This window comes from Urocampus carinirostris, chromosome 3 (assembly GCF_059441175.1).
Source record: "Urocampus carinirostris isolate Australia breed hairy pipefish chromosome 3, RoL_Ucar_1.0, whole genome shotgun sequence".
NCBI classification, from domain to species: Eukaryota; Metazoa; Chordata; class Actinopteri; order Syngnathiformes; family Syngnathidae; genus Urocampus; species Urocampus carinirostris.
The window spans coordinates 20,033,516-20,061,397 of record NC_142351.1 but is presented as its reverse complement, the minus strand read 5'-3'; the positions used below and the strand labels follow the sequence as shown (position 1 = coordinate 20,061,397).

Below are 27,882 nucleotides of genomic sequence, written 5' to 3'. Positions count from 1 at the left end.
CAACATTCACAAATATACATTTCTGACATTCAAAAACAAAACAAAAACAAATCAGTGACCAATATAGCCACCTTTCTTTGCAAGGACACTCAAAAGCCTGCCATCCATGGATTCTGTCAGTGCTTTGATCTGTTCACGATCAACATTGCGTGCAGCAGCAACCACAGCCTCCCAGACACTGTTCAGAGAGGTGTACTGTTTTCCCTCCTTGTAAATCTCACATTTGATGAGGGACCACAGGTTCTCTATGGGGTTCAGATCAGGTGAACAAGGAGGCCATGTCATTAGTTTTTCTTCTTTTAGACCCTTTCTTGCCAGCCACGCTGTGGAGTACTTGGATGCGTGTGATGGAGCGTTGTCCTGCATGAAAATCATGTTTTTCTTGAAGGATGCGGACTTCTTCCTGTACCACTGCTTGAAGAAGGTGTCTTCCAGAAACTGGCAGTAGGACTGGGAGTTGAGCTTGAGTCCATCCTCAACCCGAAAAGGCCCCACAAGGTCATCTTTGATGATACCAGCCCATACCAGTACCCCACCTCCACCTTGCTGGCGTCTGAGGCGGACTGGAGCTCTCTGCCCTTTACCGATCCAGCCACGGGCCCATCCATCTGACCCATCAAGACTCACTCTTATTTCATCAGTCCATAAAACCTTAGAAAAATCCGTCTTGAGATTTTTCTTGGCCCAGTCTTGACGTTTCAGCTTGTGTGTCTTGTTCAGTGGTGGTCTTTTTTCAGCCTTTCTTACCTTGGCCATGTCTCTGAGTATTGCACACCTTGTGCTTTTGGGCACTCCAGTGATGTTGCAGCTCTGAAATATGGCAAAACTGGTGGCAAGTGGCATCTTGGCAGTTGTACGCTTGACTTTTCTCAGTTCACGGGCAGTTATTTTGCGCCTTGGTTTTTCTACACGCTTCTTGCGACCCTGTTGACTATTTTGAATGTAACGCTCGATGATCACGCTTCAGAAGCTTGGCAATTTTAAGAGTGCTGCATCCCTCTGCAAGATATCTCACTATTTTTGACTTTTCAGAGCCTGTCAAGTCCCTCTTCTGACCCATTTTGCCAAAGGAAAGGAAGTTGCCTAATAATTATGCACACCTGATATAGGGTGTTGATGTAATTAGACCACACCCCTTCTCATTACAGAGATGCACATCACCTGATATGCTTAATTGGTAGTAGGCTTTCGAGCCTATACAGCTTGGAGTAAGACAACATGCATAAAGAGGATGATGTGGTCAAAATACTCATTCGCCTAATAATTCTGCACTCCCTGTACTGTTTCCCCTCCCATAGATTTAAACACGCCTGGTTTTTAATAACTGTGAAGTTGTAACAAAGCACACCAAGAATTGAATTCACTGCACACTCACAAAAAAGCATCCAAACCTAAATTTAACCCTTGGATCCATAAGTGGGGTCAAAAATGACCCCAGAGGTTGGTATTCTTTAAAATCTTTAAAAATAAAAAAAGTTGTAATATTGTCATATTCCAGTTATTCATAATAAAACATTTTTATGACACAATGGCATTAGTATTTTTATTTTTCCTCCTATTTTTTAACCCCACTCATAGAAGAGCATATTTACTGCTAGGTCATGCATCCAAGGGTAAATGAGCACTGTGGAATTTAGAACTTTTTAACTCGCGGCCGCCATCTCCTGGCTTATGTTATCATTGCAGCCTTTTTCAGCTCATGCGTGTGCCAGTGCATGCATTTCTTAGATGTGTTTGAATAAACTGTTCCTTTTTTTTATCTTTCTTGGGATTTGGACGGCGGTACTTTAAGAAGGACTTTTCTTACTTTCATATTTTCCATGATACACTAATACAAACAAAAAAATCAGGTGGACTAACATGACGTTATCCTCCTGTACTCCCCTCAACTCCCACTCCTCCTACCTAATGTGTTCTGCCCCAAACAGCTCTGCTAAAAGATAAAAGCAAATAGTGGTGGAATATAAAGCACTTTAAAGGGTTCTTTAAACATAGTTAGACATTGTCCACACATACCTAGTAGATTGTAGTTGCTATAATTCGCGTCCAATACTTTTATTTAAATAAAATTGCCTTGAATCGCCTACCTGATATCACGCACTTTTAAATGAAGCTGGGAGGTTAGTGGTTGATAATTAGTAGCTGGTGATGCAGCAGATACAGACATGCCAGCTGTGACTAAAAAGCCTCCGTGAGATTTATATTTAAGTGCGACACAACTGACATATAATATCACTTTTGACTCGTTACATTTAACAGTAGCAAATGGCTTTGACACATATGCGGCCTCCGCGAGCGCATTTTTTGATTATTAAAATGCGGAGGTTTATGAATCGATGAGATTTGGTAACCTCACAATTGCGATGCATTCAGGAATCCGTAATATCCCCCATTCGCTGTAGCTCAGCGAGTATTACACCAGTAATTCAGATATATTCATTAATGATGTTATTATTAAATTTAGTTTACAAAAAGTAGGACTAAAGCAACTTACCAATGTTGTAGATAAGACCAGGTCTATTACCCTGTTGAATAACTTTCACTGCCCTCACTCCACTTCCTCCATCCAGGGAGAAACCCTGGCACCAGCCTGGGACGCCATCTGGGTGGATCCCCTTTCCCACTCGCATAGTACACCTGAAACAAAGAAAATATCAATAGGTATGATTCGTTTAATTGAATTCCTGCTTCAAATTAAAGGTCTAAAATGATATATGCCTTTATATTTTGATCAAAACTTACATAGCAGGCTGTTCTTTGTCAGTGTAACAAAAGAGTAAAGGACTGAGACTTCGTGCTAATTCATGTTCATCAAACTGGCCTGCTGCATCCACTTTACCATTGTCTTGCCTGAAAATTAGTGGCAATCCTAAAAAAGGAAAGTAATCCAAGTCAAGCCAAGTCATGTTTATTTGTATAGCCCTTAATCATTTGCCAAGGATAATAACTTATTATTCAATCAAGAACTTGGACCTGTCTTGTTAACGAGCCAGTAGGGCGCTGAAATCAGGATTCTAAGTGCACCATGCGCCCGCAGGATGATGCGGATGGTGAGACAAAGCAGACGCTTGTTCATGTCATACAGCCTCATTCTTACTACATAATTCTGAGTTCCAGGAGGAATTAGCAGCTCTTTGCACACAGGGAAGTTCTCTAACAGGACACCTGCAACACATACAGCATGAGCATGTAAGAAGAAGATGAGATGTCAATAAATGGTTGTTGTTTTTTTTCCCCCCTCTCTAACCAAGCTCCATGTTTTGTGAGGTGTCCACAGCATGAAGTACTGCCTCTTTTCCTGGTTTCAGCGACTCTTTGATTGCCGTTCCCTTTACGTAGTAGTTCAGGTCACAGGGTAGCAAGTTTGCAAGCACCATGGTGGGCAAAAGATAAATAGTGTGCCCTGGCTGTCGATAGATCTGATTTGCATTTGAGACCCTTTTGGCAGGTCGTTGGTCTGGGTAGTTCTCCTTTTTTATAACCACACAAAACCTGAATAAGTGCAGAAAAATTAGATGAAGTGCACAAATCAACGACAAAATATAGAAAATGCATGAATCTACCTGAAGTTCCGTTTGTGTGTGTCATCAAAGTCTGCCGACTGGCAATCCCTCTTACTGCTGCTTATCTCTCCAGACCGCTCCACGCTGGTCCAGTGGATTGGAACTTTGCAGAAGAATAGACCCAAACCCTTGGGCCTTGTCTGGAGCCGCCATGACGTCAAATGGAGCGGAACTGCCAGGGCCTCGCCAGGTAAAATTGGAGGTAATACTACTGGTTCTGTTAACACAGAGCATAGACTGAGTCTCAACTGTATGAGAAAGAGGTGTGTATATATGTGCGTTTAAGATTTTGTAACATGGCTTTAGCCAAAAATGACCCACCCTTTTTTATTTTGCAATAAATTGGAAATTAAAAAAAACTAAGTTTTCAATAATATCATTCAATCAAGTCAGATGCTAAAATGCATACATAGCAAAAAATGTAATCCACTTGCACATAGTTTTGGCACCTTTTAGGTGTTGTATCTTATTTTACAATATTTTTGCCCCTTTTATCAAAAAAGATAGATATTGTAAATGAGCTATATTATATATGGCAGATCACAAAGTACTTTTTCCTTCATTTAAATACAAATTACGATAAGAAAAGGGTAATTTTATATATATATATATATATATATATATATATATATATATGAAAATATTACCATCTTTTTAAGAATGTCAGGTCTTGTCACATGGCTGTAGCCAAAAGTGACCCACATTTTTTGCAATGAAGGACATTAACCGGCAGCTTTTATTTTTTATCCTTTTCAAAACATGGTCTGATGCTACAATGCATACACAGTAAGACACTGTTATTCCACTGGCAGATCATTCTGCTTTATTTAAGTGTTGTATTTTGTTTTAATATATTGTAAAACAATTGTCCCTAAATCAATTAAGAAAATATTTTAAACTAGCTAAATTATCCATTAAAATAAGTAAGACAGTATTATTTCAAATAGAAATTAAGTTAAAAAGATGATTGAAAATGTATTTCATGTATTAAGTATGGTTTAATGATTTAGCCGCGAATATATCTTTGCATTTATTATTTTCTTTCATTCTGTTTGTCTCAATTTTTTCCATGTGCTGTCCTTTTTTTCCATGTTGTCTTATTTATCGAATTAATAGTTTGTTGTCCTCAAGCCATTGCTGCAAATCTTGGTTGTAACCTTTGTTCATCAACTATAACCTGTAAATGTTTTCGTTTGATAACATCCTATTGTTTATGCCACAGGTGTTCAAACCTTTTCCTTTGAAGGCCATGTACAGGAAAAAAAGGGGGTTATAAAGGCCACTTATATTTTTTGTTTTACTTGTAATTTAGCATGTAAAACAAAAAAGACTTTCTATTTGGCCCCTATCGACGGCCAGAGGCGCTGCTTCAAGCACGTAATTTCAATCTTGCAGGGGCCACATCAACATCAAGCATTCATATTAAGGCGAAGGCCTCAAACTATAGTCCCTGCTATATAATATAAACTGGTTTGTCTATAGTATCGTGTTAACGTATTTACAAAGCAAACGATCATTTTATTGTTACACATTGACAATAATGTCTGTTTAGTACAGTAAAGTGTGTCTTAAAAATCAAAGTAGATGGGCTTTGGAACTATAGTTTTTTTTTCCGATGCGGACATTTAACAAAAGTGAGAGAGTTGTAGATCTGCACTCTGATTACTGTCAAGGTGCTGCATCAACAATTTACTCTGACACCTCCTCACTTCTCCGCTTGATATGCAAAAGTTTGTAAGTTGAAAAAAACATAGTATATAATGAAACACAGAACAACAGAAGCATACTGTCGGGAGCTGAAGGGCTGTCAAGTCTGATCTCCATGGGGACATCAAGACGATTCTTCAAAATAAGGGCTGAGCGAACTGTTATAACTTTCCTCGCACTTCCCTCCATTGTGATGGAGAAGACCACTCTGACAGGAGGCAGTGCTGAGAACTGCGTACAAATTTTCATGGTATTGATCATGCAGTCAGGCATAACACAAAGCTTATTGCTATAGTTTTAGTTACTGAATATTGGACTTACATAGACGTGTGGATGAATGATGTTGGTCCTGCTGATAGGACTGCCAACCTATAGAAGAACATGAGTGTGGGGGCACGAGGGAATAACATAACATTACCCATTAATATAAATTAGGTTCTGGATAACCTTGACTTGGAGGCCATAATATTTCCTTACAATATTGGACGCATTGTTCCTATCTGGAGCTGCATAACGGAAGAATATTCCCACTTTGTCCACAGACACAGGCTTTACTTGTTCCCATCCACACACTCGAACAAGTAGCTGATGTAGCTTCAGCTCATGAGTATGCCTGTGCAAAGAAATACCAATAACCAGCAAATGAGTACTTTTTCCTGCAAGATTTACATAACTGGGATTAACGCTGCAAACTATCGTAGCAAGTTGTCACATTAAAACCACTGAAATTTCAAAAAATAAATGGCACAATGGTGTCATTCTGCTAAGATGGCTTTCAGACCTTCTGATGTGTTTTGTGTTTACTATCCTATAACATTGGAATGTTGGAAGTTGATACTTATTTTTTGTTTAATGATACATTTCACTCTTAATTGAGGAACTGACATATTTTACTTGGCATTTATGATGTTTAATTAAAGGTAACATTTTGTGTATATCAAACGTTGTAGTAAATGTGTCAGTAATGGTTATAATTGTAAAGAATGGTTGAAATATTTCTCAAAAATGTACCTATGGCGAAGTTTCTCTCGTGCTTCAAACTCAAATGGAATCTCCTCACCGGGCGACACCTCCCGCCACTGACTGACGTTGTGGCTATCGTCATTGGAGGGTCCGTGTATGTCGCCAATGGAGTCTGCACTACTGCTGTGAGAAAGTGCCACTCTGAAAGAATTATTTTGAAAACTTTAGCTGGATGTTCCATGGACACATGATCAGAACTTCATTTTATTTCCTAAATGTTACCCACAAATGTTTTATGCATTTGGGGACACTGTTTGTTGTCTAGTATCTATCTATCTATCTATCTATCTATTTATCCATCTATCTATGGTCATATCTTTCAAGAGGGGTGTCCGACAGCAAGACAAACACATACAAAAACAAAGAAAAATAAAAAAAGGGAACAAGTGGCAAAAAACACATACATAACTTTTTGGACCATGGCCAACCCAAATGCCCAAACACCCAAACAAGTTAAACACCCTAGCACCCAAGTTGGTCATGCTTTTGTCCCTCCAGATGAAACGGAACACAAGAAAGCGGCCATGTCACTCGGGTCAGGGTGACACAACACACTCTTCTGTTCAACAGCAGGGCCCAACAGCTTTCACTGGTTTACCCCCGCCACATCATACGGGTGCCCTGCCCATCCCTTAGAACATGTCTTAACATCCCACAATCCTTTTACAACACCTCTCCACTCAATCCTATACTCAACAAGAGCTTTAGCTACCACTACATTTAGACCTCTTTGTTGCAGTGCACTCATAACACCATCCATCCAAATCAATCGCGGCCTTCCTCTTGGTCTCCTTCCATTTACTTCTGCTCTGTAGATCCTCTTCAACATTCGCTCCTCATCCATCCTCTTCATGTGTCCAAACCAACAGAGTACTCTCTCATCCACACGCTTGCTCAGTTCCACTACTACTCCAGTTCTGTCTCTCACAATTTCATTTCTCAACCTATCCAATCTTGTCACTCCTAACATACTCCTGAAACACTTTATCTAAAAACATTTATCTTTTAAAGGCTGTCATTTGTAAAAGGCAAATAACTTTTGGACATCCTATAATACATTGTAGTTGTAAATAGTCACACTGACCTTGTGGGGGTTGTAGTCAGAGTAGCAAAACATAATGTACATCCTGTATGGTTGCGCAAAGCATATGGAACAAATGGCTGCCTTTTCTTTGACAGTTTAACTCCTGTGGTAAACATAATCGATTAGTACCATAATATAACAACATAGTAGTCAGAATAACTTGGAATTGAACTGCTTTCTGCAAGAGATGCTTTGGGCCAACTCAGAAGTGTACCTATGGAGTCAGCTTGCTGATCAATACTGGTCAAGCTGGCTGTGCTCCGGGTTCTAAGGTGGGATAAGGGAGCACCTGAGAAAACACACAGACACATACAGTAAAGGATATCGATTCATTTTCATTATAACAATTATAGTATCTGTTAATCTGGAAGAATCTGTGAACCTAAAGGGCATACTTGTGGGAATTGGGAGAATAAATTCAGAGAAAAAATACAGGGCATTTAAAATATGAACTCCACCCAAGATTTAATAGTGTGATTCATTCTGCTGTAACTCACTCTGTCCAAAACATGGCGGGTCAACAGAAGATCCTATCCAGGACAAGGTGGGTGAAGATTGACCATTTTGTTCATCTTTGTTACAGTAGTCTGCTATCCAGGAGGTCTTGGTTGTGTTGTACTGTTCTGTATTAGCCAGATAAAAGTAAAAAAAAAAAAAATACAATGTAGTTATTTATTCAGACCGGACATGGGTACATGTGTACTGCGTTCAATGTGAACATTCAAATATAAATGTGATGGACAGATTTTCTGTATTTAAAAATAGTACCAATCGTGTATTAATTTAATTTATACATCTTTCATTAATCAAAATATTTATAAAATCAAATGCGAAAATAAAATCCCTGAGCTGGTCTTATTGCATTGAGTGTTTTAATGTATGTTATCAAATTTAGTGCTTAAAAAGGGAAAATACACATCACTTTGCTTTGGCTCTGAGTATTTCAAAACCAATTTGTTCTTATGATATATTAATGAGTAAATATTTACATATTTAGATTTCTGAATGCAAACCAATTTGTTTATATGGTATATTAATTAGTAAATCTTTACATACATTAGATTTCTGAATGCATATTTTTTTATGAATTAAAATAAGAAAATTGGACTGGCCTACATAATCTTTTTTCATCTCGTATTGCTGAGATATCAAGTCTCTGTATCGGCATATAAAAAAAAAAAAAATCAAAACAATTGCTCAACATTTTTTCCTCCTGGCCCAGATCAAATTTTTAAACCTAAGTCAAAAGGTTTACCCAACTTTGATTTATGCCACCCAATAGATTGCTTGTCTCACCCAATAGCACAGAGGTGATATTGACATCAAGTCTCTGTTTAGCTCGAACACCCATCTTAAAGCGGGGAGGATGCAATCGGCTCGCTTCTTGCTTCTGCCAGGACAGGAAGCACGGCCAAGGTTCAATAAAAGGCTCCCAGCCTGTCATAAGCAGCACATAATACATCAGCAAATAGGAAATAAATCAGAGACAGCAAAACAGTTACAAATATAGTTGAGTACATTACTGTTTAACAAAAAAAGATCCAATGTATATTACCTGCCAGTTCTCTGTTGTAGTAGTCTCCTGAAAGACTGAAGCTGGCATTGCCTTCTTGACTAGAACCAATACGCTGCAACACGTTAAGCCCTAGAATCACAAATAGTGAGTTGTGACCATTAAGACTCTTTAAAGTCCTTAACATTTCTGTAATACATTTACATTGAACAGTGTCATTTTAGTTAAATAGACCTCATTATCCACCTGTTAATTTTATATGGTAAAATAAAAAAATATTTATAATACAAGTATATAATGATATATGGTCCTCTGGGAACATGATAAAACAAACAAGCATAATTGGGAAACATCTAGAGAAATTTCAAGTACCTTTATGCACAGGTGTAAGGCTGACTTAACACAATTGAAAGATTGCAGAGCTAAAATATTAGTTGAGTTTAAAACAATCTTACTGGAGAAGGTGAGCTCAGCAAGCGGTATGTCACAGTCCAAACAGTCATCGATGAAACAAATACAGATGCTCTCTGCCTTTACTTCTACACCTGATAGAGCAGTCGCCTGGCTGGAGGAACAAGAACCAGTTCTGGTACGTTCTTTGGACCAGCCTGCAATGTTCTCAGCGTTCTCCAATAGCCAAGTAGCAGCCAACTCCAGGTGACCTACAAACACAAAATGCTGGTTAATAAAAATGTGTGTGAATCTTTGTTTGGGAATGGCGCAGAGGTCAGATTCACCTTTGCAAATGATGAGGGCCTTTTTGCAGTCCTCTTTGCTGAACCCAAGATTTTGTAAATGAATCAACTGGCCTTCTGTGGAAACAAAATACAATTTTAAATGGGACAACAATGGGTTAAAACAGTACTCAAAATGTTGAAAGGACAATTACTTACAAGTACAGTAAAACATTAGCCATTAAAAAGTCAGACAGAGACATTACAAATATTGGCCTTTGCATACCTATATGAGAAAGAGTTTTCTTTTTCTGCGGTTCTTTGTGTGTTTCAGGAGGCACGGTGTCACAAGCTGCTGAAGGTTTGACAGAAGGGATGGATTTGGCAATTGCTAAAAATAGTTGAATGTCATTGTAAGACAGTCGGATGTCCAAAACAGGGAAATGGATCTGCAAGTTATCAAAAACATTTTTTTAAATATAACAGTCAAATAACCAAATTCCCATTCAGTAAAGCCTTAGATCTGCCTTTAGCTTAGTGTCCTGATTAGCAATTGCTAAAGATTACAGTTGTCTCTTTTCTGTCATTCAAACATTTTCTATTTGGTAAAGAATTAATTCTTGACCTCTAGTAATGGTGGTATGTCCTCCACACTGAAAGCATCGAGTAGACCGGAGCTGCTTTGGTAAGTGGGGCTGCCACACAGCTCCACCTGAACATTAACTGGGTCGATGATGGAGAGTGCGGTCTCCTGTTCATTGCCAAGACGGCACGAGAACACCTTAAAGTGGAAGAATGTTTTAGAATACAGACAAATAAGTAAAGAATGGTCCCAGAATATGAATACAAACTTTTCTTCTTGAAATCTTTTTTCTCTATCTGTGTATTATTTGCCCTCATGTAGGTTTTAGATCAGATTATGGTGTAATAATAGTCTGTGGTTTGCAATAATCTGTGGTCTGTGCAGCCCTTTGAGACTCTTTGTGATTAAGGGTGTCACAAATAAACATGACATGACTTCACGTAATGATCTATTGTACTTCAGTGTTCAATTCATGAAGTCAGAATGGTACATCTTACATACTGAGTGACAAGATTCGTGTTTTTTGTGCAATGTTTTGTTAAACCACTAAATGACCCAAAAAAATAAATGTAGTACTCGCTGAAGAGGAGGAGCAGTCATTGTGAATTGGTAGCGTGGAAGTTATCAAATTTGGTAAGTTGGTCAACTATTAGATATTACCTATTTATGAATATACAGTTAAACAATGGTAGCAGGAGTATTTAGCATTAGCTGAAGTTTCATCATACACCCGTCACTCGTTTGACTAGCGACATTTCTGTGTGATGCAACAAGACGAGAAACTTTGCCCCTTATCTGTTGTTGAAAGGCATAAATTAAGCACCATATTTTTTGGACTGTAAGGCACACTCAGAAACCTTAAATTGGCCAGATAATTTTATGTGCGTCTTATATGCATGTTTGTGCAATAAGTTATCAAATTTGTGTAATTATTGAATAATCGATACATTTTGCAATGACAATGGTGGCAACAAGGGTTGAACAAGATAGCAATAATACCACCGACTGATGCTGTGATCTGATTTTAATTCCTTTTGCATTCAAAGTTAAGCAATTGTATGCAACTGTGGTCAGTGATATATTCTGACTGATCAATCAATTTGCAAGCCTGGCACTTTTTTGTTATTTGTGCAGCCCTATCTCTTACATATGCCCTATAGTCCGTTGCACCTTAATATGAAAATAATATCACAAAAGACAATTTTTTTGGGGGTGTGCCTTATAATCCGGTGCCCATATAGTGCGGAAAATATCATAGTCGGTTTGTATCCCCCAATTAAAGCAAGGAATCTGATGATCACAAACCAACATTTTGTCCTATTTTCTAATGAAGCTCAAACTCTCAGAATGCTGTCCATTGACTTTAGCTGAGCATTTAATACTATTATTCCTCAGCAGCTCATCCGCAAACTGGATCGGATAGGATCCAACACCTCCCTGAGCATTGTCAGCTTGACTCCATCACAGGGAAACCATAGGCAGTTCGGGTCGGCAGCAACACCTCCAGCACCATCATAATGAACACTGGGGCCCCCAGGGTTTCATGTGGAGTGCCCTCCTATTCGCTCTGCTGATACATGACTGCACCCCAACATCCAGCTCCAACCTCTTCATTACGTTTGCGGACGACACAACTGTGGGCTGCATCAACAACAGCAACGAGACAACCTACAGTAGTTAAGTGAGCAGGCTGGCCCAGTGGTGTAATGACAACAATCTCCCAGTGAATGTAGAGAAGACCAGGGAGACCGAGCATGTCCTAAAACCCTAACGCTTGTACTATCGCCGCAAACTCGGGAGAGCAAGTGCCCTGATGTCCATCATGCTCTCATTCTACAGAAACACCATCTAGAGCATTCTGACTAGCTGCATCACTGTGTGGCATGGCGCCTCCACCGTGTCCTGCCGAAAGATTTTTCATTTGTATTGTGTCGTATTTATCCCATGTTTCCATGCAGGGATGAGGAAGTAATTGTGTCTGTCTTGTATGTTGTGTATACAGTGCTGCGAGAAAGTATTTGCCCGCTTTCTGATTTTGGGTGTTTTTCTTGCATAGTTATCACTCACAAAGGTTTCAGATCATCAAACCAATTTTAATACCAGAAAGAGACATCCCAAAGAATTACAAAGTGCAGTTTTTGTAATTTTGATTCAATTTATTCAGGCACTAAAAAATTTTAAAACTATCTAGCCCTGTGTGAAAAAGAAATAGCCACATGGACCTAACAGTGAGTTGGGCCACCATCGGCAGCGATAACAGAAATCAAACGTTTACGATAACGCTGTGGAGGAATTTTGGCCCACTATTCTTTAAAAAATGGTTTATAAACTGTCATATTGGAGTTTTCTTTTAGCATATACTGCCTGTTTAGGGTCACACCACAGCATCTCATTTGGATTAAAATCCGTATTTTGACTTGGCCACACCAGGGGAGCCATTCAGAGGTAGACTAGCTGTTGTCCTGCTTCAGGATACAAGAGCGCCTGAGGTTCTCCTTTAGGATCTTCTATTAAACACCAAAATTCATTATTCCAACAACCACAGCAAGGTGTCCTGGTCCTGAGGCAGCAAATCAGCCCTAAGGGGCAATTACTTTATCACATGAGACCAGTTAGGTTTTTATTTTTTTGTGCCTTAATAAATCGAATCAACATTTTTAAAAATTGAATTTGTATTTCCTTGGGTTGTCTTTGTGTGATATTAAAATTTGTTTGATGATCTGAAACCTTTGTGAGTGATAAACATACAAAAACACAGAAATTATGAAAGGGGCAAATACTTTTTCAAGGCCCGTTATAGCACATTTGGCAGTAAAGTTGAAACCGTCTGAATGCCTCAGAGTACCAATAGTTCAACAATAATATATTAATCTATCCAATTTCCTTTATGTTGTTCATTTCTTTCCAGAACTACAGAAAGGGATTACCTCAATGCCAGCAAGGCTACCAGAGAAGGGCCTGTCCAACAGGCGGGGTTTGTACGTGAGAACAGTGGTGCCTTTAAGAATGATGGCATTTGTATCCAGACAGCTTGAGTCTTCTACAATGACAAATTCAGTGCCTAAATACAGAAAAAAATACATTTTTAGCCCTTTTAAAGTAATTGCCAGAACAGATATTATAAGACATGAGTATGTTAATGACTGACCTGTAACATTGACCTTTACCTCAAGGCAGCGATTGTTTGTAACAGGGACAGTGGACCTCTTAGTGACCACACCACTTTTGACCCTTTTTGGTATGACTGCACCAGTGGGGATGGGATTAGCATTTGCTTCAAAATCACTATTGATGTGACTTGAATATTGAGGATTCTCAGCACCTCCAGAAGATTTTTTTACTGGCAACAGCAGGAAATCGTGCACAAGTCTGAGCCAGTCAAAGATAAGAAAGACCCTCAAGTTGTTCAGGACCACCGTGAAACTAGACGAGTCTCGTGTTGATCTGCAACAATTTTGGAGAATGCGTGTTATAAGTTTGGCAACCGAATACTTACTGCAATTCTTGATTCCTATTTAGTTGAAAATTCACAGCAAGTAAGATACCTGTAATGCAGTTCCAGTTGCAAAGAGGCCTGGTTTGTGCCCGTTTTAGAAGGCTGGAGAATGCAGTCGAATACGTTGTGCCTGGTCCCGACAGGACTACCAGTATGCTTATGATGCCGGGTGCAACGAGTGTCATAAGCTAGCAGCGAGTGAGAGACAAGATTGACTGATGTTGAGCCGTTTGAGAACTTCTCAAAAAGAAGTTTGGATTTCATGAAGTTAAATCTGGGAGCAGAAAAAGAGATGGTTTGTATTTGATAGGGATGCTTGATACCAGTTTTTCTTAGACTGATACAAAATAAACATCTTTTGAATGACCACGGGTAAATATAATATCACCAAGACTCTTTCCAACAACATGGATAATTTCAAATACATAGAAAACCTATTATAATATATTTTCTAGACATTACAGTCAATTATTGATAATGATTCGCTAAGCTCTAATTTCTAGTTACTGAACATAAAATGGCAATGGGACGGCACCCAATACTGGTATCAGTCAACATTGACAGTAAAGATTTCTTAAATTAAGGTTGTTATCAGCAAAAATACCTGACATTTTCCCTGGCTATTAAAAACATTTTAAATTCATTATTAACCAAACAGACAGATTTATTTACTTACAGTAAATGTTTTGTTATGGTTTTAATCTCAAGCTTTTTTTTATTTCAAAAGCATTGTAAGGGGTAATACAATTTAAATTTCTTCGTGCAATAATAAGGCTAAATAATTACAATTAGTCGTCTAAAAGAAATAATTATGTGTATTCAATTGAACAAGAAAAAAAAAAAAAATAAAATAAATAAGAAAAAATTAGCAATGACGAATGATTAAAAACAAACCTTGCTAGTGAGTTTTTGTCCAAGTTACTGTTGCTCATGAGCTCCAGACTGACATCTATCATATCAACTAGGATTGACAAATTGGTGAATACATCTCCACTTAGCACCGTCTGAGAAAGAAAATCCATATTAGTATCTTCTTTTTTGTATTTTCATCCTGATGAACCAGGCCTTTGTTCTTTGTGTGTGTGAGTTGCGTGCTTGCTGTCTTACATAAGTACTGGGGTCCTGCAGGTTGAAGGGTCGCAAATATTCTTCAACAGGCTCTCCAAGATTGTTTTCAAGCAGTCCTTTAATAAGCTGGTAGTGTTCTAGATCTAGGGAGCACTGTACTGATGACAGACTGCCGTAGATAGTCATGTCTGGAACTGCATGGCTCAGCTCACTTAAATAACAAATAAATAAACAATTAGTTTAAAATGATTAGCGACTGTGCAGTATTCAATCCAAGGTTGAAAATATACTTCTCTAATTACCAATTTTTACCAACATAAGAGAAGATACAAAAAACGGCATTAAAGTAGGTATCACCTGTCCAGGTTACGTTCTACTTTGAGCTGGAGGCGACAGCAGTCTTTGAGCAGGTTTGCTCCCATACGACGTACAAAATAGGATGGGAAAATAATCTCTGACAATTCAGGGGCATTACAGGTTCGATCGCCTGTTTGGCAAGGCAGGCGCTCTGCAGCAAAAATGTCCATCTGCTGCAAGTCCAAAGCAATGCAATCCAAAAGACACACATGATTTTCTAAAACAGGAAAAAATGGGATTGCATATTGGTATTAAGTAATGCAATTTAAATTGCAAACAAACACAAGTCACTTTATATTTTTTCCCCAAGGATCCTTACCTGGGGAGATGGGTGTAGTGCCATTACATGAGGTTTGATGGCAATTTTGCTCATAAGACCATGCCGATGTATTTTGAGTGGGCTCCTTTTTGAAGAGAAAAAGAAAAATTCCACAGATTTTTATGTGGAAAAAAAAAAGAGTACAGAAATGGCAATGTATCTCATGGCCAGCATTTTTTTTAGAATTTCATTGATAACTGAGAATAATGAAGTACGTATTCAAAGAAGCACACTATTACATAACGTTCTCTTACTGGAAAATTTATATTTCATCTTGATGAAACATACTATAAACATGTGAACAACATTGTGATGACAAACTTGCTTAACTCGAGCAGCATTATGCCAGGCATTGACACTCATAAGGTATTTACTCCACATGAACACTTGCAGCCTATGGATTGACTATAATAGTTACACATGACTAATATATACTGGAATTGCTCAGTACATACATATCTACTTAAGGAATTACCAAGATTGATATTTAGTTTTAATTTTACCGTCAGATGTGCCTTTGTTTGCTGCATACTTAACACTGTTTACCAATTGGCTGTAGCTTAAAATCAGTTATTTGGAAACTTGTCAACTAATATTATGGTCCTATCAATGCATTTCTAATTTCTAACAGAATTGTCTCAAAGAACCAATTGAATAAAGTTGAAACGCCCAAAAATGCAAGACCCCTTCTCTGTACACATCAATGATAGAAAACTGTATTTACTAATTTAGAAAACATATCTACTTTATCTAAATATAACGTCATACCTTGTTTGTTGTTATTCATTTTCTGAACAATAAAAACACACTCTTAGTTAGCAATACGACCATTATGCATCATGCACTGGTCTTGCCACGTTTTTAAAACACATGCTTGGATTGAAAAATGCACAAAAAAAGTCAGGCCCATCAGGTTGCAGCTAAAACAGCTCATTTGAACATTTAAAAGTTATATAAATAGATTCATTCATTCATTCATACAAAGGAAAACAAGCAGTACTGTCCTCAAAAAGTGAAACAGAACTGCTAACGACATGGAGGCAACTTCCCCATGATGCTTAGCCAACCAATCAGTTTGATTTTGGTGAGTTTATTATTAAAACAACAAGGTCAAGAGTTAGTCTGGAGTGAGAATTGGACAGACTGTTTGGCTCACCAATTGAGGATTGTGACTCACCAGAGACGGAAAAAAGGCATGTGCCATGGTCAGTTTCTCTACCTTGTCTCGAGCGGAGAAAGTGCCAGGGGCCCCAGCATGTAAGAAGCAGTTCTGCAGCTTCAGCTGACCAAGATTTGCTACAATCACACTTTTTGAAGTTGAGCTTTCTGGGATGATTAGGACCGGGGCACCAGCTTCGATATCTAGAAGAACCCTAGATGCCCTTTGAGGTCGGTCCCGAATCTACAAGAGATACAATACAGACAGCAAAATGCTAAGGATTTCCAATTCTTGATCCTTAAAGATCATTTTTATCTTCAAAATTTAATAAATGACAAAATGTGGTAAAATATCCAAGGTCTATATACTTCTTTCATGGTACAATTGGAAGTGAAGTCATAACACTTACAGCTTGGCCTTCCATTGCGGCCCTTTGTCTCCCAAGCACATCTTGTAACTGTGTAAAGTGTTGGATGAAAGCCACCACCTCAGCCTGGAAGCGCTGAGTGTGGACATACTGCACTGAGGCCATCAGTAGATAAACCTTGACGTCATATTCACGTTCTAGGTAAGGATCTGGAACACCATATCTGAGACAAAAAAGCATGATAAAAAACCTGCGCATTTCCACCAGATATATGACAACTGAAGAAATATGTACTTATGGATATTGAATATCAAAGCCTCCCCGCCACGAGTGGTAAAACGTTCATGGTAGAGATCACCGTGTGGGGTCAGATCACTGAGCGACAAACTTCCCAAACTACCAGTCAACATCAGGTTGCTCTCTAAATGTCAAGAATGAAACATGAAATAATAAAACACAATAAAACAATCACAAGAGGATTATGTTTAAGAGATGTGTAATTATGTCAAAGTTCTTCTTACCCAACATTTCCAGATGCGCAGATAATTTTATGACACTGGCTCTCGCAAGCTCGTTGCCTTCTTTGTTCAATACAACAGACAAGGAATGAACCTACAATTAAAATACCAATGAATGGCCATGATTTCAGGGCAGAATTAACACATTTTTTAAGGCAAGTCCAAACTTTTCAAAAAGCGGCCCAGATTTGGCAAGCGGAAAATGGGTTCAGGCTGACCATTTATCCTGGCATTTTTTGAACAGTCTTTAATAAATTCCCTCTTTGTGAAAGGTTTGCAATGCTTGGAATTCAGCGCGGGACCTCGGAACTCGTCTTTGTAGCATTTGCATTTGACTTGCAGTGTCTTGTGAAAAAGCACTGTTGTGCAGTTAAAACAGCTTCAGGTTGCTCCACCTTTTCACTGCGTTCGTTACCAGTTAGCTTTTTGTAGCGATCATGTTTTGTCTGGCTATGCCTCTTGGCAAATTAGGCAGACGCATATTATCAATGTTATGACAAAGGCCGCCGGCCAGTAAAACCTTTCAGCATGCATGCTCTAAGGTAACCTTGGACAAAATATTTGAAGAGATAGATATTTCTTCGTATTTTAGATGAGCCTGTTTTTCAAAGACTAACTACCTTAGCAAATTCTGCAATGAGTGGCTTAAAAAACGCAAAAAGAAACCATAGTCATTAAACAGATTCAAAGGATCTAGAAATTACAAAAAAATATTAAAACCGAAAGGAGAAATGATTCTTATTGTAGTTTATATCTTACCCTTTGAATCAGACAATTGGGTTGCTGAGAGCTTTGAACAGGATGTAAGCCCCAAAAGATTTTTTAAAAATAGTATTTTGGAAAGTGGCAGGAGTCCCCGGGGGACGACCCAGAACAAGCTGGAGAGACAATGTCTCTAGACGGGCCTAAAGCGCCTTGGGATCCTGTTGGATGAGCTGGATGAAGTGGGTGGCGATAGGGAGGTCTAGGCTTCCCTGCTGAGACTGCTGCCCCCGTGACACGACTCCAGAGAAGCGAAAGAAAACGGATGGATGGAAGGATTTGTTTTTTGTATGTGCCTTCACTGCTTTAAACACATCATTTATAGTAATATCAAGTTTATGGAATGACTTAAGAAGCAACATTCTTATTGTTCTAATAAATGGCCATTTTGTCTGTTGAGTGAAAATTGATCAGGGCTCAGCAAACTACTATAAATATATAAGGCTGAGTTGTATGTACCCTTACTCGAGGAAAAAGACGCTTATTTAATTTTCAGCTGACATAATTGGCAAAACGGCCACACTCCAAAATTGATAAATACAAATGTTTTTTGATAACATTTTGGTAATATTTATCGGAGTCAGCACATTGAAAAACGTTTGACTTTACTTTAAACTTGATTGGGCCCATTTTGACTGGAAGAATAATATGACTGCCACTATGTATTATCTCTGTTCTTCCCTTTGGACTATCTTTATTTTTATATAAAAGTAATTTAAGTGAGCACTGCTTCTATCAACATACCTTAAGATCCAATTTGGTGTTGACAATCTCATTCGCGTCCTGGTCAATGATGTCTGACTCATAGAGAAGATTTTTCGGCACAAACTGGGGGGAACTCTGAGGAACCTTCATTGCATGATTAGTTGCAGTGGAGCCGATTCCAAAGAAATCGAGAATTACCACCCAGGTCTGCAATGTGATTAATATGTCCAAGCAGTTAAAGTCAATATCGATGCTTCGTTCTATGCCGCCGTATCGGGTTTTGAATTCTGGGTGACTTTGGTCCACCAGCAACACGTTGATGTGAACTAACGACTCATCAAATTCGGAAGTGGCCTCAGGGGAAGATGCGGGCCGTGTAGGGGAGGGTGGCGGAGTGCTGGGACAGTCTGGATCCTTTGATTCACGGTGACATGCTTTATAAGTACCTGTGTGCCTTTGGTAGGGTTGAAAGACATTTTGAGCCTCTTCCATGTGAGAAGGAAGAGAGCGAGGCATATCTGGGTACTGAGCGTTTGATGCAGATGGACAGCTATGAGAAAGGTATTCTTTCGAACTTAATATAGAAGGCTTTGGTGCGCCACGGGAGACAATAAGATGTTTATGCTCAGGATTCTGCTCCAGGAGATCCTCCATGAGCACGGAACGCAGAATTACCTGAACCTCTAACAAATGCGGGTGCTCTTTAGTGAACTCTCCCTCAAGGTCACGGAACTGGAGACTGATTAAGTCTTGAGAACCCTGGGTAAGGTCAGCACTTAACTGGACCTCTAATTCTGCCACATGAACAGTTACTTTCAGCTGAGTAAACGCAGGAGGGTGAGAACTTTGCTTTTGAGACTGAAGAGGCAAAGGTGAGGAGAGTAACGAGTGTGATAAACTGATGTATGGAGGGTCTTTTGCAAAGAGTCCGCCATGGGGGTCAGGAAAGCGATATGGTCGGGTGGAGGAAGGAGTTGGTGGTGGGGGTGTTGGTGGTTGACTGGGTGTGACGTGTTGCTCTTCAATGAGGAATAAATTATCCAGTGTCTGGAGGACCTGCTCGTACACAGCTTTGCAAAGGAACACCTACAACCAAAAAGTCACATATTAAATAATCTGCATTATTATTCTGTTTTTAAAAGTTGACTAAGTGAGTTCACAAAAAAAATGATAATTTTGGATGAGAACACACTAGAACACACGTTTTCTAACGGTAACGATAAAATCTTAGTTTTAGAGACCGATATGTTGACAATTCAAATTAGTGTGAAATTAACTATTGACATGAGCAACATGTAAATAAATTGTAATAAAAGCTATCAAAAATGTGGGTTTAACCTCAAGAAGCATTTTTAAAAAAAATTAAAAAATGTACCTGAACCGCATTGACAAATTTTCCTTCAATTCTCAGCAAAGCAGTGCTCTTGCATGACTCTTTGGAGGTCAGTAAAGTGTATATGTCATCTTCGATGGGCACCTTCTCCAGGTTGAATTGAATGGTGGTATCTTTCAATATATGGAATGCTGGAGAGAAAAATGATGACCTAATGAAATTATTTATTTACAACATTTTGGAATTGATATGGTTACCTTTTCCCTGGCTTAGGTATTCAAAGAAGTCATGCCGGGTAAACTGGGGCTCATCATGATTAATGCTTCCGGTTTGCGAAGGCGCAATGCTGCCATTTTTTCCTTCTGTCTGCATCTTCTTCAAAACCAATTGACTTGTGTTTAGAGAGTACAACCGAATGTCCTTGACAAGGACTTGGAGTCGTTCCCCCTCGGAATGTTGGCCAGTGATGAAATTCTGGATAGTTATACTTCCCAGGTGCCCTACAAGCAGTTCAGGGTGTCCAGGTTTGCGAGGAATTGACACTACTGGAGATTCAATGTTAATATTTAGAGTCAACTTAACAAAGAAAGTGTCCAAGTGGGGTTCTATTTCCTCCATGGAAATATCCTCTTCGTCATCTAATGGATAAGACCAACTCTGAGTTCGACTTCTTCGCGATGGAGTCTCAAAGAGTGAAAACATACCACTGTACTCTGCAGTCTTTGTGGCAAGAACTGTTGACACTTTCGTTGCAGCACTTTTCAACATGGAACGGAAATTGTCCTCTAACTCGTTCGCAGAAAGACTCAGCTCCATCAAGAACTTGGCTGAGTGGTTGTAATGCAAAGAAGCCATATGAAGATTTAAAGTGCAATCCCCCTGGGACCTCTCTAGGAGACTAAAGTTCAAAGCCTCTGAAGGAGAAAGTTCTTTTTCAGCAAGCAAAGGTACAACTTCATCAGCCAAGGAGTCTTCCACGCTGCCAATCCTTACCACAAACTGGCTTCGACCTCCTTCCTGCGTCAAGTCCACTAACTGTATTGCACCAAGTGACCCATTAATGTCCATCCGACTACCTAAGGAAACATTAACTTTGGTGCCAGTAATGCTGGCAGTGGCAATCTTTAAACCTTTCTTCTCAGCACCCAAGACAGTTCCCATGGACACAGTTCGAAGGAGGAGGAGGTTAAGTCGGTGAATCTCAACAGTAAGCTCCTTGTTCTGGTCATAAGTAGACTGAAATGTTCCATCATCTTCTTCAGTGTTTTTCAGTTGCATTGCAGGTTGTTGCAATGATGAGGATGTCATAGGGTTGTCTTCCTTGGGGAAAGATTTCTGAAGGAACTTAAGGAGTTCCACCATTGTCTCTGGGTTTAGAATAATGTCCAAGTTATTGACCTGCATGCTTATAACCTGAAGGGAGCTATCCAGGTTCATAGAAGGACAGTCTGAGCTAACGAACTGGTACTCAAGTTTAATTAGAGCCTCTTGGTCCTTTAGAAAGGAACTGAGGGCTGCAATTTTATCAGTGCGCAGACATGACTCTGTGTGATGGCTCTGTTGCTCGGAAGATCTGCTTTCATATGACATTGGGGAGGATGGCTGGCTCTCTTGAAGACTCCCAGTGGGAATGTGAAAACTGAGGTTTTTATGAGATGACACTAGAAGGTCAAAATCTGAGCCATAGGTCTGTAGCGTGTCAACAAGAAGAAGACCGTGGACCATAAGGGAGACCTCTGCATCGTATGGGCGCTTAACAAAATGCGCATTTGTGCCAAATACCTTCAGAACAGATATGTACCGACCATCGCTCTCTACACCAAGCTGCATATAGTTTATTTTAAATTCAGCCAACAGGAGACGGGATTCCACGAGTACTTCCCTTGTGTGTTGTTCCAAAGTCATTACACTTTGAGTTAAGTTCTTGGCTGAACCTTGGATTTTCCAGGAGCTGTCCTCTCTTTGGAAGATTTTCTCATGGCGTAGAGTGACCGCATCGGGAGACTTTAAAACCTTGTCGTGGCCTTCTTCTGCATTCCCATCTTGTCTCGTTAGCCTAGCAAGGCAACTCCTCAACGCTGTCATCTTCTCAAGGTTGATATGTACTTTGAGATCAGGCAAGGCTCCTGATAGCACAGCCCCTGGAAGCTGGGGATCTGATGTGTAACGCAGTCTCTGCTCCAGTTGCAACAACACGTTGAATTTCTCCACCACGTGAGTCGGGCCAACCTCACTCTCTTGAAGGTTTTTCCAATTGTCTTTGTAGCGACCAACCATGATCTGCAGATCCTTAAAGGACAACGAGTATCTTTCATAAAGCTTTCTGCTATAGGCCTTTGTACTTTCAGTTGATCCTAGGCTGGGGGTCTCAGGACATTTTAGCCAGTCTTTCAAGGGCATGTCGAAGTCAGGTGGAGATTCTGGTGGAGTTGCGAGGGGTGTTTGGTAGTCCTCATCACTTTGGTCTTCCCTTTCAGGTTGTGAAGATCTTGATTCTTTGGGGTCATCTTCAATAGGCAGAAATACAAATATATTGTTTGCATTTTTTAAATATACACAACAATGAGTACGTTACATTGTTTAATGATGGGATAAAATATTTCCCAATTGACCTTGAGAGTTGGTGAGCAAAATCCTGCCCAGATCAACAATTACTAGCATTGGATCCCCTGACTGGAAATCATCGGGGAAAATGACTTGCGGTGCACAAATGTCCAGTTTCATAGTCCAACGCTTACTATTTTCCTAAACAGGATGGCAACAACATTTTAAAAAAGGGGAATTTACTTTTTCAATGTCAACCCTTACTAGTGAGTCTGACTTACAATAAATTCGCCAACAAGCAGCTGATCAATAGTTTGTCTGATTTCAGCTTTTGTTTGCCTTTTTAACTTGTCATACTGCCTCCTAGCAGCCTCTGCCACTTTCAGCTCCAATTCTGACTGGTATCCAAAACCTAGGGGGAAATAAGAAATGGCAATTAATACATTTCCACCAAAATAAAACAGAAGTCAAAGTTCAATAAATACGTGTTTCTTCCTACACTACATCAAGAATTGATCCTATTTCTGACTAATAACTGTGGGGGAAAAAAACGTACAAGTAAAGATGCCATTTTAAAGCAAAGGTGGAAAAGGTGCTCACACAGTAACTCTGGTAAAAGCAATCATCCAACCAACTTTATCTGAGTAAGAAAAAAATATATAGACATTGAAATGTAGGTACAATAACTTACCTGATGAATGAACACGACCTTTGTAAAAGAATTCTGTCACTTTTTTAATTGCTTGTGGGTTGTAGATGATGTTCAGCGGGCTTGTATTCACTTCGAGTCGTCTTTCAAACTTTGACCTCACGGGATTACGCTCATAAATCATTTCAAACACAGGTGATGAAAGATTCTCAACACTTGAAATTCCTAATAAGAGAACAGAACAAGGCCTATAAAAGTCACAGCACCAAATAAAATATGTATTCCATAAATATGCAAAATAATACATTCTAAAGAGTCTCAATAATTGGGATAGATGGAAACAAATTGTTTAAAACCATCAAATCTGAATTATGCTGGTTAATTTAAAAAAACACAATACATTATACAAACCATTCTGACCTGGATTGCTACTTGGTGGCCCAGATGTTTGGTTAACAGAAATGACAACCTTGTCCTGAAAGACAAAATTATGCAATGCAGATAATCCACAAACGTTGTGTCCCACCAGGCTTCCTCCAGGAAATATTACTTACCATTTTTGGAGACACAAGAACAGGGAAGACAGTGCCCTCTGTGGTCAAATCTCTGAGAAACAGACCACCCAACTTTACTGACAGTAGAGAGGACTCTGAGCGAGGTAAAGACTCAACAACCACCTTAACCTCTGTGAAAGAGTCATTACAGCACAGAGGTTTATTAGGTAGATTATTTTGTTAAGAATGTTTGTGAATGCTGCTGCAAATTAATAGACACAAGATTTACAGTACTTAAGTAACGGCAAAACAAAACAAAAGCAGAGGATCATCGAGAACTTTCCATCGATAAAACGAAACAAAACAAAATCCAAACACTCTGGTGGTGTTCAACAAATCAATAAAGAAAATGTTCAAAACACATGTTCTCCAGCTGTCATGGACAGAAAAGAAATCCCATCACTTTTTGCCAGACCATAAATGAAAATCCCTTCTAATAAGATACAGTACAGTGTTCATCCAATCAATATTACAACCAATTTGTGATTACCGTATTTTCCGCACTATAAGGCGCAACTAGAAGTCTTAATTTTTTTCAAAAGCTGACCATGCGCCTTATAATACAGTGCGCCTTATTTATGGAACAAAATTAATTCGCAGTCTTGCAACTAACTTGCAGCCGCCGACTAGATTTCCCCCCGAACGCAAAGTAGTCCGCGGTGTATGCTGGGATTTATTTACCGGCGTTTCATTGGCTAACCAATGTGTCAATCATCATTTGAATCGATCACTATTGGCTAAAGTTATTCGGAGCCTCGGATAGGCTAGAGGCCCGAAACCAAACCCTGCAATTGGCCGAAAAAGATGTGTCAATCATCCGTTAAATCGATCACTATTGGCTGAAGTTATTCGGAGCCTCGGATTGGCTAGATGGCCAAAACAAACCCTGCAATTGGCCGAGTTTAGCAATGGCGTAGCAAGCTGGTTAAAGTACGCCATAAAGAAACATGTTTCATTAGTCTGTATTTGTACATATTTTACTCTCCTGGATTTACTTCACTCACGGTTGTAAGAAGACCATGATTGCGTATCATTATTGAACGTGAGAACTTAGGTGAGCTATGCGGCTTTATATTTTCCCGGTATCTTGTTTTAGAACAATCTTGATGTTGCTGTGATGAGTTGAGTGAATTCAACTCAATTTCAAGTGTTTATTGTCATATGCACAGTAAAGTTGCGAGCGAAAAAGAAAATAAAAACTAAGAAATGTTTGGCATTTCTTGAATCCCAAGACTTTAACCTTCCGAATGATATTTGAAATGACGCATTTAAGTGACATCGTACGGACACCGCATCCGCACGTGTCTCCGACACGTATTTGCTTCTTTGCAAGCTTTGGGAATGTTAAGGGGGTAATCAGTTGGACTGAATCATCTGACTGTTTTGTTGACGTTCCCATTGTAGCGCCTTATAATCCGGTGCGCCTTATCTATGGAAGATATAGGACCAAAAACTATTTTTTGGGGGTGCGCCCTATAACCCGGTGCGCCCTATAGTGCGGAAAATACGGTAAATAGTAAATTTGACTGTAAGACTGAAAATGAGCACAGAAAAGAACGACCATTCACAATTTTATCTTACCAGAAACCTCAAGCTGGATTACTCCACTTTCTTGTGGTAACTTGTCTTTAGTGTCTTGATGGAAAAGTGTAATCCCACCTTTCTCCAGTAAAAACTCCATCTGAGCAAAAAGGTAATCTCTCCTGGTAAATGTGTTTAAAGTATGGGAGTCCTCCAGTGGGTCAAACAAATCATCAGTTTCAGCTAAAGTAAAAAAAAAAAGATCAGCATTCATCATTTCTGTGACAACGAATGGACATTGTATATGGATTCAAGTCGAAAAACAGTATCTCACCCAATATATCCCATGAGGATGGACTTGGGAGAAGCACCTCAGGGCCACTGTTTGGGTCAAGGGAATCTCCATGCCAGCCACCCCAGCCCGGAAACCAAGACTGCAAGTATTGGATCATACCAGAGCTCCCACTCTTTGGGATGGTTGCACTGGGTGTGGACGCTTGGGGGTCACTGCTCGTCTCTCGTACAGTCTGTGTGAAGAGGACAAAAAAACATGCAGGAAAATAAACTGACGTTGTAACAATTATGCATTCTATCGTCCCTCATCTTATTTCACCTCAATAATGTCTTCCTGTTTTCGAAACCAGTCGTGAACAATCTCTCGGAGACTCTGCAGCTCTTCCACAGTCTGCTCCTCTTCTATTCTCTCAATCTCACTCTAAATGCATGCACAAAACACAACAGGAAAGGACCACATCACAATGTTAGTATATTATCTTCAGGAGCTAGTGTACATTGTGAAAAAAATGATTGGAAACATTTGAGCACTTTCTGATATCATATCTTACCAGTTCTTGAAGGCTTAAAGTGATTCCTTTGAGTTTACGGAAATACAAGCTGGTGTACGTCTGTGCATCGCGTGCCCGTTGGAGGGCAAAGGTCCAGCTTCCCCGGCGACGTTGTTCTCTGATCTCACTCAAGTTAGCCTCAATAGCAAACAACCACCATTGTCTGCAGCTAAGAGATATGTGTGAATATACTTCCAAATGTGCAAGTATTTGCAGAGTTAACTCAGCATTGTGTGTCTTACTTTCCCAAGACGGAACAGTTGGGTCTCCATTTTCGATAAAGCATTTCTCTTTCCCGTCGGTAGAGTTCTTTGAGAAAAGCCATGACTTGTTGGTATTGGACCTGGTAGGAAACACAATTAAGGCCAGAGAAACCTCCTAAATTCTTAACAACACTTCTAAAGCAGTGTGATAGTAACTCTGTAAAACATGGTTTCATAAAAGACAAAGTGGATGTCAAGATCATGTCAATAACATTAAAACGTTGAAGCCTAAGAAAGAAATAATGACCATTAGTTATTACATGTCTTACATACTCGAAAGCAGGGGTCAGCAACCTTTTTGGTGTGGAGTGCCACTTTCAAATGTCCTTGTAAATCAGTGCCACACCAAGATCAATGACTCGCACAACACTATTTTAATATCCAACAGAGCTGTAATTTTACACCAGTCCAAATATACAACAGGGATATACATTTTAATCGTATAACTCAGTGTTTTTCAACCCTTTTTGAACCAAGGTACACTTTTATTTATAAAAAAATTCAGAGGCACAGCGTCCGTCGAAAATGTTCGAAAATTAAGTTATGTCAAATATTTCACTGTACTACCTCATAAGCAGATAATTAGTTCATAAAAGAAAAAAAATACTTAAAATAAAAAAATAATGATGTGCTTTATGTTTTTATTTTTACTGAGCAATCTTAAACCGCTTTGTTAACAAATTAAGTTATTAAATGTACTGTGCTACCTCGAGAGCAGATAGTTAGTACATAAAAAGTATATAAAAAAGTATATCTACTGCCACCTACTGATATGGATGACTATTACAGTTTCTTGTCTGAAGATTTCAAAATGCTAAATAATGGCCTGATTTTTTCGAAAGATAAAATTGGGCAAATTCCAGCGGCAGACTAGACAAGGTCTCACAGCACACTGTTTGAAAAACACTGGTATAACTGACCAATTTATCTTCCACTATTCTTGTTCATTAATCAACTAAAAAATGAATGTGAATGACTAGTGGAAAGGCCTGTAGCCATCCGTGACTTCGACTTTCTGCCACAAGAATTAACCAGAATCAACCATTCTTCATCAAAAATGAACTACAATCAAAAAACAAGTGATATGTACAGCTACCATACCATTTATCAATTATATCTTGTTGCAGAAAATATCAAAATTTGAAAGAACAGCAGCAAAGCAGAAGGCACGCACGCGCGCACACCCACGCGCACACACACTCTTCTTAAAAATATTATCCATCAGTAAATGGTTTTCTGTGCTTTGCTAAGCAGTGAGGAATGTGGTAGCTCGTG

General features: G+C 39.2%; 1 protein-coding gene across 1 annotated transcript in view; it reads right to left on the bottom strand.

Moving 5' to 3' along the window:
• The window catches only part of vps13d (vacuolar protein sorting 13 homolog D), a 57,950-nt gene that overhangs the window by 21,115 nt on the left and 8,953 nt on the right, over positions 1–27,882 (bottom strand). The window contains exons 9-50 of the mRNA XM_088330963.1: positions 26,587–26,687; positions 26,345–26,513; positions 26,113–26,214; positions 25,834–26,026; positions 25,560–25,742; positions 23,979–24,109; positions 23,845–23,899; positions 23,467–23,649; positions 23,057–23,187; positions 22,844–22,976; positions 20,489–22,738; positions 20,274–20,422; positions 18,938–19,984; positions 17,435–17,525; positions 17,208–17,334; positions 16,956–17,136; positions 16,607–16,789; positions 15,388–15,472; positions 15,069–15,285; positions 14,751–14,922; positions 14,538–14,647; positions 13,693–13,917; positions 13,296–13,591; positions 13,075–13,208; positions 10,190–10,345; positions 9,851–10,013; positions 9,628–9,702; positions 9,346–9,552; positions 8,933–9,022; positions 8,674–8,814; positions 7,875–8,000; positions 7,592–7,666; positions 7,378–7,480; positions 6,282–6,434; positions 5,748–5,883; positions 5,592–5,639; positions 5,351–5,501; positions 3,564–3,780; positions 3,248–3,492; positions 2,974–3,165; positions 2,743–2,869; positions 2,495–2,637 (exon numbers count right to left, since the gene is read on the bottom strand). Coding sequence (XP_088187089.1) covers positions 2,495–2,637; positions 2,743–2,869; positions 2,974–3,165; positions 3,248–3,492; positions 3,564–3,780; positions 5,351–5,501; positions 5,592–5,639; positions 5,748–5,883; positions 6,282–6,434; positions 7,378–7,480; positions 7,592–7,666; positions 7,875–8,000; positions 8,674–8,814; positions 8,933–9,022; positions 9,346–9,552; positions 9,628–9,702; positions 9,851–10,013; positions 10,190–10,345; positions 13,075–13,208; positions 13,296–13,591; positions 13,693–13,917; positions 14,538–14,647; positions 14,751–14,922; positions 15,069–15,285; positions 15,388–15,472; positions 16,607–16,789; positions 16,956–17,136; positions 17,208–17,334; positions 17,435–17,525; positions 18,938–19,984; positions 20,274–20,422; positions 20,489–22,738; positions 22,844–22,976; positions 23,057–23,187; positions 23,467–23,649; positions 23,845–23,899; positions 23,979–24,109; positions 25,560–25,742; positions 25,834–26,026; positions 26,113–26,214; positions 26,345–26,513; positions 26,587–26,687 — 9,196 coding nt within the window. The remainder of the gene's footprint in view (positions 1–2,494; positions 2,638–2,742; positions 2,870–2,973; positions 3,166–3,247; positions 3,493–3,563; positions 3,781–5,350; positions 5,502–5,591; positions 5,640–5,747; positions 5,884–6,281; positions 6,435–7,377; positions 7,481–7,591; positions 7,667–7,874; positions 8,001–8,673; positions 8,815–8,932; positions 9,023–9,345; positions 9,553–9,627; positions 9,703–9,850; positions 10,014–10,189; positions 10,346–13,074; positions 13,209–13,295; positions 13,592–13,692; positions 13,918–14,537; positions 14,648–14,750; positions 14,923–15,068; positions 15,286–15,387; positions 15,473–16,606; positions 16,790–16,955; positions 17,137–17,207; positions 17,335–17,434; positions 17,526–18,937; positions 19,985–20,273; positions 20,423–20,488; positions 22,739–22,843; positions 22,977–23,056; positions 23,188–23,466; positions 23,650–23,844; positions 23,900–23,978; positions 24,110–25,559; positions 25,743–25,833; positions 26,027–26,112; positions 26,215–26,344; positions 26,514–26,586; positions 26,688–27,882) is intronic.